This window comes from Alligator sinensis, unplaced genomic scaffold, assembly GCF_000455745.1.
Source record: "Alligator sinensis unplaced genomic scaffold, ASM45574v1 scaffold1016_1, whole genome shotgun sequence".
Lineage (NCBI taxonomy): Eukaryota > Metazoa > Chordata > Crocodylia > Alligatoridae > Alligator > Alligator sinensis.
This window is the reverse complement of record NW_005843530.1, coordinates 24,036-34,307: the sequence shown is the minus strand read 5'-3', so window position 1 is coordinate 34,307 and position 10,272 is coordinate 24,036. Positions and strand designations below refer to the sequence as shown.

At 46.0% G+C, this 10,272-nt stretch overlaps 1 protein-coding gene across 1 annotated transcript in view; it reads right to left on the bottom strand.

Moving 5' to 3' along the window:
• Positions 1–1,000: 1,000 nt before the first annotated feature.
• LOC102368101 (ceramide synthase 4-like) overlaps positions 1,001–10,272 on the bottom strand; it is a gene marked incomplete at its 5' end in the record, with an annotated part of 29,147 nt that continues 19,875 nt past the window's right edge. Inside the window, one exon of the mRNA XM_014527453.2 lies at positions 1,001–3,442. Coding sequence (XP_014382939.1) covers positions 3,245–3,442 — 198 coding nt within the window. The remainder of the gene's footprint in view (positions 3,443–10,272) is intronic.

Genomic DNA, 10,272 nt, shown 5'->3' with positions numbered 1-10,272 from the left:
CTGTGATAGGTTCACATGCTCTCTATCTAGCCATTTCCCCTGTCCCTCACTTCCTCTCTCTTGCTCGCCGTGACCCGCTGACTAGCTGTGATTGGATCACACGCCCTCTCTTTATCCCTTTTTCTCTCCACTCTTTCTCTTGCTCGCTGAGACCCCCTGGCTAGCTGTGATTGACCCACATACCATCTCTCCATCCCTTTCTCTCGATCTTCTGGCTAGCTGTGATTGGCTCACGCACCCTCTCTCTATCCCTTTTTCTGTCTATCCCAATCACTTTCTCTCTCACATGCTGTGACCCTCTGGCTACCTGTGATTGGCTCACACACCATATCTCCCTTTCTCACTCTCTCTCAATCTCACTTTCCGTGACCCTCTGGCTAGCTGTGATCATCTCACATGCCATCTCTTCATTCCTTTCTCTCTCTCTTTCGCTCTCTCTCTCTTGCTCCCTGCAACCTTCTGGCTAGCTGTGATTTGCTCACATGCCCTATCTCTATCCTTTTCTATCTCTCACACTGTCTCTCACTCACTGTGACACTCCAACTAGCTGTAATTTTCTCACATGTCATTTCTCCATCCCTTTCTCTACATCTGTCAGTCTCTCTTTCTCACATTCTGCCTAGGGAGACTCCTCCCTAGATTGCTCCTGGGGCCTTATGGGTAAGGGCAAGCAAAACTTGGGGGCATCTGAACCTGAAGCCTCTGGGTTTGGGCCTGCAAGCAGGATGCCCGCCAAAGGATTTGGAACCATCTGAAGCCCAAGATGGGGGTGGATGTTTGCCAGTAGTAGGACCACTTGGTTCTGGACTGACTCATGGATTTGGAACTGATTTGGCTGATTTGGCTTGGAACATGGAAAAATTATTTTAAAAAAAGCTGTGATTGGCTCACAAGCCCTCTCTCTATATCGTCCTCTCTATCTCCCACTCACTTTCTCTCTCTCGCTTGTCATGACCTTCTGGCTTGTATGTCGGCATGATAATGATTCAGTTCATGATAATTTTCTCTCTTTAATGGCTTTATTATCTCCAGTCACTAAAATATATATAGTACATAAAAATCAAGCAAATGTACAAGACATGTAAAGGGAACTAACACAGTTGCATCATGACTTCATGGAAAAATGCTTCAATCTTTTCTGCTCTTGAGTGTAAACTAGACAGCAGAGTCCTGGAACCACAATAGTGAATTAAAGCATCAGTCCATAAGATTCAGCAGCTGCCCTGTCCCCTTTCTGTGGAGAAAGGACAATGCATGTTTCATAAAAGCTCGATTCCCATAGCAATACCCTCAGGGAGGTGAGACCTCTATGTAACAGGGAGCTTAGGGGCCCTATTAGTTTAAGAGAAAGACTGCAGCAGCTAGAGCCCAAGCATCTAAACAGAAGCCAACTGTGAGAAAGCAGGCAGCAAGGAAATGTTGTTGCCTAGGCAATGAGCAGCCCAACAAGATAAAGGAGCATACCTGCAGCCAGCCCAGGCAAGTCTTCTAACTAGAGAGGGGAAGGGCTGATGGGAGCATATAAGCTTAGAGCCTGAGCCAGGTCAGGGCAGCCTGATGCTGAAGGCTGCTGAGGAAAGAGCTCTTGGGCAGGAGAGCTGCAGAGATGCTCTCAGCTGATATCTGGGCTACTCTAGGAGTAATGCAAGTACAATGCTACTGACTTGCAAGGGAATGTGACCAAGGGCAGCGGGGAGCTTTGTAGGATAGCCAATGAACTGGCCTTTATTTCCAGATCTAGTTAGGAGCTTAGGTTATAGCTTGAGGGCTTATTCCTTTGTTAAAATTTTATATTGGTAGTTTGGGTTGGGACTAAGAGATGGTGGAGGTCCTAGCAGAGCCCGGAAGCAGGGCAGACAGAGCCCAGGGGCAGGGAAAAGTAGACGTGATGCCCAGGTGCAGGATGGAGACAAAGCCACAGCAGGTTCACTGCCTAGGAGTAGGGTGGAGGCTGGAGCCCAGAAGCCAGGTCCAGCACAATGGGCCTGAGCTAGTAGGCCCAGCAAGAAAGGGACGGAGGATGAGAAGGCCAAGGTCCTTACAGGGGAGATTGATTGGATGGTAACATCTGCAAGGCATGGATGTGCCTACAGGGGAGGTTGGAGACCACAAAATTAGCCTTTAGGCTATTAGTGTCCAGAGGGCACAGATGGGCCAGGAAGGTTCACTTTGCACTTGAGGGGCAAGACTGAGACCAGTGGGGTCCAGGAAGGACCTGCCAGCTGGAAGACTGACAAAGGCTCATTTGAGGACTATTAGGCAACCTCCTCCCTTTTTATAAATTAACCAATTACATCAAGGTGTGGCAGGAGGGAGAAAAGGGAAGGGTACCTGTAAAGCCAAAGTGGGGCAGGTACTATGTGGCCACCAGGGAGCATTGCGGCCACTGCTGAGGCCTGGCACCTGCTACGCTCCAGGTCTCCACAAACGCGGCAGTCTCCTGAAATGTCTATTTTCTTGTTCCCTCCTGTCTCTAACATAATACTGATTTGAGAAATGGGTTGAAAGGGGAGTGCTGACTGTTGGCAATCCTGTTTATCTAAACTGTGATCTAAATAGGGTGCTGAGTGCTTGGGCTCCAGATCCTATCTCAGTCTTATAATCCCATTCATGGAACAAAGTGAACAGACCTGAAAATCTCATACCTAGGGAGAACTAGGATCCCTCCAGTAACGACACTGTTGCTGTGGGACACATCCACCTTTCTCCAGGAAGGTGGAGACTTCTCCAGCTTCCTTTTAGCTAGTCTCCTTGACTTTCATTCATACTTACGGCTTAGTAGGGGACCTTTTCCTGCTCAAAACATGAAGCATTTATTTTCTATTTCTAATCATCAGTAGTTCTATGCCTGTATTTCCATGAATGTACTCTTTAGGATTAACAGATTCCTGCCAAACACTACTACTCAGTTAAGACTGCAAGTTACAATTTCTGGGGTTTTATCAGTTGCTCAAAGTATTGTTCAAGATAAACACAGATAATAAAAAAACTTGTTAAAACCAAGTCTCTTTGATCCCTTCTATCCCTTTCTTTTTCAAAACTACAACATATAAAATACATTTTTTTGGATAGCAGAACAAAAGCAACCTTTGCATCTCTAGCGGCAATATGCAATTTTGGTTCGTGGGAAGTAGAAACGTAACTATGAAATTAAAATCATATCCCTTTATGTCCAAATAATGAGCAACATAGGACAGTGGCCTGAATTTGATATAGGCAGGATCAGCAGGAAGTTTAGCCCATGCTATCTTTCTTTGGCATAGCCATTGACTAAAAAAGGGGTTTTGGTATTTCGCTGCTGGGCTCCATTACTTTGGATACAATTGTTGTTTGTGATGTTGTTAAAATGTACCATCCCATTTTTCTCATTCTCCCTCATCTGTTCTTTCTCCTCTTCACCCTTGTCACTTTCCTCGGTGTCACTTCTCATATCCTTTTCCATCTGCAGAAGAGAGAGATTTAAATCAGTTGCAATGCATATAATGAATGCTTTCCCTTATGCCCTTTCCAGGCTACACAGAAATGGGCTCCAACTATTCCTCTGATTTCAATCTATGTGGGATTCCTGGTTGATGCAATGAATTGTTGCACTTGTTAATAAGCACCCTAAAGTCATAGGAGATAACTGAATTAGGCCAGGAAGGATTTTTCTTTCCCATTCCCACACCAGGTCTGAACTGACTGAGAATATCTTTGTGGTTAAAAGCATCCTGGCCTGTAGTTTTACTTTGTTTGATCTGCAAGGACTGGCTTTGAGGACTCTCATAGCTAGAGTTCCTTTCCTGTATGGTCTAAAAAGAAGGGGTTCCTAAGTCTCAAATCTGCCTGGTTTGCAGAGGTGCTGAGCACCAATGATGACAAATGAAGTCAGTGGGCACTGCAGACACTTGTCCTGAAACCAAGCCCCAAGCACTTAGCTCTAGCAAGGAGAAAAACAATTGGTTGCTAAACAGAGCCAAAATAAGAAGGGTGGGTGTGCTGAGATAGAGGGGGACGTGGGAAGATCAGCTAGACATTCTGAGTCTCAGCTAATTTACAACATGTTTCTTATCTAGTTTTCAGAATTATCCTCCATTGGTTTCTACATTGCTTTTCAGCCATTTCACAAACCCTAGAGAATTGCCTTGGTGCGGATACTTTCTCCCAGCAAGGTCTGGGAAGCCCTTGTGTCCCTGCCTGTTGCCATCACAAGCACCAGTTGTTCCCACACAGAGAATCGACTTCCTTTGACCAATGAAGTTGGAGGAAGCAAATGTATCCAGAAGGTACACAGGTATAACTGCAGGTGCGACTTTAAAGTGACTTCATTGAATGGGTGTAGCATTGTCTATGAACAGTCTCACAGCACTTTAAACCTGATATACATCAATTTTACTTGCACCTACTAGATCAATATAACTCAATTTAAAACAGAGCAAATCTATACAACTCTGTGTCATACAAGCCTTAAAAATAAAAGATAATGAAGAGAAATAAACTTTATTGTCCTATTGGTCAGACCCAGGAGAGCAAACATGGCAGTTTGCAAATAGTTCACTGGTGGCAAAAGGAGGAAGAGGAAGAGGAGCCAGGCACCAGATCCTGCTTCTGGGAGAAGTGAGGTTGGTGAATTTGGTCTGTTTGTGTGTTTGGTGAGTGTTTGTCTGGTTGTTTGTTTGGAGGTTTTCCTCTGAGCAGGTGGTACATGCTTCTTGTTAAGTAATTGCTGCCTGTGGCCTCACAAGTCCCTAATAAAGGGGTGAAGCTAGCCTAGGCCCATGAAAGCACAAAAGAAAATCCCCTAAGGGTGTTTACAGACTTGATCTGTGAGTGGGACACACACACACACACACACACACACACACACACACACACACACACACACACACTTTAATTAGAGGGGATCCGAGAGCCGCTCTACTTAAAGCACTCGGAGCGTCACATGTATTAGCATCCCTGCATTTTCAGGGGCACTTTAGCCAAAGCTCATAATGAGCTTTAGTTAAAGTGGCCCCGCTACCATTTTTCAGTGTGGGGACCCTAATACACGTGACACTGGAGTCTGCTGGAGCGCAGTAATTACCAAGCTTCAGTAGACTCAATTAATTGAGTCTAATTACAGGGCGTTGGAACAGCCTCACTGCATATGTATATGCACCCTAAATGACCAGGAGAGCACAAACAGGGCAGTTTTCAGGTCAGTTTGCCTTCTCATCAAAGAGGAACCTTCAAGCTATGTTGTTCCTTTTAATTAAGAGAGTAACCTAGTTGTCTTGCTGAAGTAGCTAAAACTGAGCACCTAGGCTGCTTTGCAGATGTTTAAAAACAAAACAAAACAAAAAGTGCTTTATTTTAAATTCGGCGCACTCCTGTGCTGAGTCCTGCACACGCCCAAAAGAGGCAGTGTGTTACTTCAACCCGGCTCTGAAGCATCTGTAAATAGTGGGGACTTTAGTGGGGCTTTTTTTGGAGCTTTTATTTAATAGCACATTGAATCAGCTTTAGCTAAACCCACCAAAAAGCACTGCTGAAGCACCCAGTCTATACAGATGCTGCAGAGCTGGGTTGAAGTAACGCATTGCTGTTTCTGGGAAAGCGTGAGTTTGTTTGGTTTTTCTTTTGTCTGCAAACAGCCTTAAAGTGCTTTGTTTCACCTGCCCCCAACCCCGCCCCACACACCCCTGGACCACAGTGTCCCAGACCTGGCCCAGCTGGGCTGGGTCGGGGTCAGATCCCACTTCTGTGCCATGGCTACGCTGAGCCATGCCCGCCCAGTGGCCAGACAAACATGGTGTTGGGGGGGAAAGTGCTGGAGCACTGGGATGGAGGAAGAAGAGTTCTCAGAGCCTGGAATAGCATTGGTGGCAGCCTTGGAGAGGACGTGTGGCAGCACACCTGTGGGTGCTTGCCACCTTAAGGGCCTGAGCAGGCTGTGAGGCAGCCTGCATGTGGCTGCAGAGTGAATCAGGCTATCACATGACAGCCAGCAGGATGCCTGATTGGAGCAAGGCTGTGCTGCCTCAGCATAAGAGCAGGCCCTGAGGAGTGGAGTCAGTTGTTGCTGCTGGGATGCTGCCAGAGTAACATCTCCTGTCCAGAGTACTGCTGCTCCCAGGAACATCTTGGAGGGTCAGGGTAGGAACTATGGAGGTGGAGGAGATTCCTAGTCCTAGGGCATGACCTAAAACTATACCCTGCTGGGGAGGATGGCATGGTGGGGCTGCTTGTGGCGTGGCAGCCCTCAGGAAATGCCACATCTGTGCCTCCCCAGTGAAAGGCTAGGATGAGGCTCTGGAAGCTTCAGCCCTCGCTGCCTTGTGGGTGATCCTGTGGAGGGGAAAGGCTAGGGGAGAACACCCCAACAGAAAAGCACAGGGCCCAGGCATGTTGACAGACACCTGAGGCCTGAGCGGGCCGTAGGCCAAGCTGAGGCCCAAGGGGCGTAAGGTCTAGAAGCCCCAGCAAGGGAGCAGAGTAGTGGCCGCAGTGAGAGGTTACAATAGTGGCCCCAGTGAGTTTTACTGGGCGCGAAAAGACAAGAGAAAGGACGCTAATTATTTAAATGTGCACGGACATGCCTGAGATGCGGGGGATAGAAAAATGGTTGGAGAATTATGTACAAAAAGTTATGTATGTTGAGAAGATATGTGATAAATACAGTATATGGGCAAGGTCGTGGAGAACTTGGGTGGTAATAAAGGTGGATGAGAGAAAGCTAAGTGGGATATGGACTTACCACCAGTAATCCAAGTAGGGCCACACTGGGGGTTTACAATTTATTTCGGACAGCCTAAATTCTGTAGCAAGTGTGGGCAAGAAGGACGCCTGGCAGCATACTGGGGCTGTGCAAAGCTTCGGTCCCTGATTCGATTCAGCAGAGATTTGGCCCAATTTGGTGGCTGAATCTCTGAATTTGAATCAAATCAGGAGACGCTTTAATCTCTCCGAATCGAATCAGAACCCTCCAAATTGATTCAGAGAGATTCAGAAAGACTCAGAGATTTGGACATAGAGACAGCTTTAAATGTTTTTTCTACATACCTCTAGGTAGCAGGGGCTCATGATTGCTGCGATGCTGGAGCACATGGAGCATCCCACAGAAGCACGGAGGGTTCCCCAGTGCGCTTGGCAGCAGACCCAGAAGCGGACCAGAAGCACTTCTGGGTCCGCCGGGGGGACATCTGGGGGGCCCCCCATGTGCCTCCGGCTTGGTGACTGGTGCCTCCTGGGTTTGGGGGGGGGGCACTCAGGGTCCCCCTGCAGCCGATCGCCGAGCCTGGGGGGGCACAGGGGGTCCCCCCCTCAGCATGCTCCCCTGCAGACGTGGAAGTGGACTGGAAGCACTTCCGGGTTTGCCACTGAGCACGTGGAGGGTCCCCCTGCACTCCTGTGGGATGCTCCATGCGCCCCAGCATCACACTGCTCACAAGCTGTGCCTGCTGCCTCAAGGTATGTAGAAAAAACTTTTAAATTATCTGTGTCCGAATCACTGATTCTCTAAACAGCATCAAATTTTCAGATTCGGATTCGGCTGAACTGAATCAGGGACAGTGATCCTAATCAATTAATTGAATCACTGTCCCTGATCTGGGCTGAATCTGAATCGAATAGGGCCTGCCTCACACACCTCTACATCATACTGACAGTACACAACATGCTAAAGATGTGAAGGGAAACAGGATGGGGTGGTGGAGTGCCAAGAAATACTGAAGTGTGTTATTTGCAGGGAAGAGGGACACCTACAGTGCTAAAGCCCGTGGTCCTTCTCAAATACAGCTAGATCTACAAAGGAGCAGCAGAGACAAGAAAGGAAAAGTGGGGAAGAAGAAGATGTTGAGTCAGAATGCATGACACTGGAGGACACACCACAAGAAGGAAGAGCAGAGCAGGAAGAGAATGAAATTTCAGTAGGTAAAGTGGTGCATCTGGCAACAGAGGAGGGAAAAGAAGGAAAATTAGGTGGAACAAGTGACTTTGAGACAGAGAAGAGACAAGGGCAAGAGGAAAGAATGATATAGGAAGGAGGAGGAGGACTGAGGATAGAGCAAGAGAAAGAAGAGAGCCAAATTGGGAAAAGCAAGAAATCACATGCTATGAAGCTTAGAAAGAAGGTGGCAGACAAAGAGAGAGATGGGGAGGGAGATGGGTTCACGAAAAGCTCATCTGAGCTAATATGGTCTGGGTCTAATGGAGAGGGAAAGGGGGAAGGTAAGCAGAAATGTGTGAGGAAGGGAACCTTTTTTAAATGTTAAAGCAATAAAACAACAAAGACTACAGGGGTGCTAGGAGAGGGAGGATTAGAGCTGACGGCGTGAAGCAGCAGCATAGAAGACTCGTAAGGTGGCAGAGATGTGAAATCTAAGTGGACAAGCATGACGTTGTGTACTACATCTATAAATGCCAGAAGTGTGTTATCGAGGAAGAGGTGGGATAAGATTATGCCAATATTGAGTGGGGTAAAAGTGGACATAATACTTTTGCAGGAGTGTGGAATCTTATGGGAGAGGGATTACAAGCATTTTGGAAAGAGATGGGGTTGGGGACCATCGTGGTAGGTGGGATCAAATACAAACAAAAGCAGCTGAAGTTGCAATTTTGCTCAAGAGTTACCAAGTGGAAGTGTGGCAAGTGCAAGTGATTGTGGAAGGGAGACTGCAATAGGTGGTGGTGGAATTTGAAAAGAAGATGTTAGAGATTTTTAATATATACATGCTGGCTGAAAGAAAAAGAAGGATCACTCCATTTAAGAAATTAAGAGTTGTATGTAGGTGGAGGTAGGAAGCAAATTCTGGTGGGGGGGTTTTAATTGCATTATTGAGGAGGGGGTAGGAGAAGAGATGGAGGGGAGGGAGAACTAGAGAGCTCATCAAAAGTACTGATTAATATAATAAAAGAAAGGGGTTTAAAGGATGTATGGGCTGGTGAGAAGGTGATTACGAGGATGGAACCAAGTGGGAGACAGGTGTTGAAGTCTGACTTTGTATTAATATCAAATGGGCCAGGGATTGGAAAGAAGGAGATCTTAGCTGTGATCTTCAGTGATCACCAGACGTTGAGAATGGGAGTGAGTTTAGAAAAAACAAAAGGTAGGCAGAAAGGGATGTGGAAGTTAAGTGTTCAATTATTACAAGGTGAGAAGACCTGTCAAGAATATGTGGAACTGTATAAAGGATGGAGGACTCTGTAAAAATACTATAAAAGCTTCTGGGAGTGGTGGAAAATACTCAAGAGAAGAATAAGTGATTTTTTTCAGGAATATTGGTCAAAGAGAAGCAAAGAAGAGGGTGGAAGATCTGGAAAAACTACAGGCAAGGAAGCAGGAATTATTAAAGGAGGCGGTAAGAGGGGTACGAGTGAAAGAAGAACTGGAAGACATAAAGCAACGGACTGAAGGATGGTTAAAAAAGAAAATGGATAAGAAAATCTTTCTGACCAGAGCACCTTGGGTGGAGAAGAGGAAGGATGGTGTAAGTATTTTTCGATGAAATTGAGGATAAAAGGGAAGGAACTGAAATCAGTGAGAACTGAAGAAGGAACCCAAACAGGAGAGAGAGCAAAGGTGTTGGATGTGGTGGCAGAGTTTTATAAACAGTTGTGCAAAAGAAGAGGAGTGGATGGAGAAAAGATGAAGGTGTTTCTTGAGGGGATAAAGGAAAAAACAGAAGATGTAAAGAAACAAAAATTGGAGGAGAAGTTAAGTATGAGATAGGTGATGGACTTAAAAGCTTGCAAGAGAGGGAAGGTGCTGGGAAGAAATGGACTTCTGGTGGAGTTCTGTGAAAAAATGTGGCAATGGCTGGGGACAGATATAATAGAGATATACCAGGAAATAATGGAGGGTTGGGAGACGGGGAAGGATTTTGCAGAGGGTGTGGTAATTTTGATACTCAAGAAAGGAAAGGAAGACGGGTTAGGCAACTGGAGGCCAATAACCTTTTTAAATGTAGACTACAAATTGATGGCAAAAGTACTGGCCAAAGGAATGAGTGACTGTTTAGCAGATGTGATACAAGAAAAACAGACATGTGCCATTCCTGACAGCAGGATATACGAGACCCTATGGTTAATGAGATATGTCATACTGGATGTACAAGAGAGGAAAAGAAACATAGTAATAATTAATTTGGACCTAGAAAAAGCTTATGATAAAGTTGAACATGATTTCATGTTTGAAGTATTGCGGAGGATGGGGTTTCCTGCAAAGATGATCAGATGGGTCGAAGTTCTATACAGTAAAGCAGGAAGTTGAGTACTGGTAAATGGTTACTTGAGCAAAGCATTCCCTGTACAAAT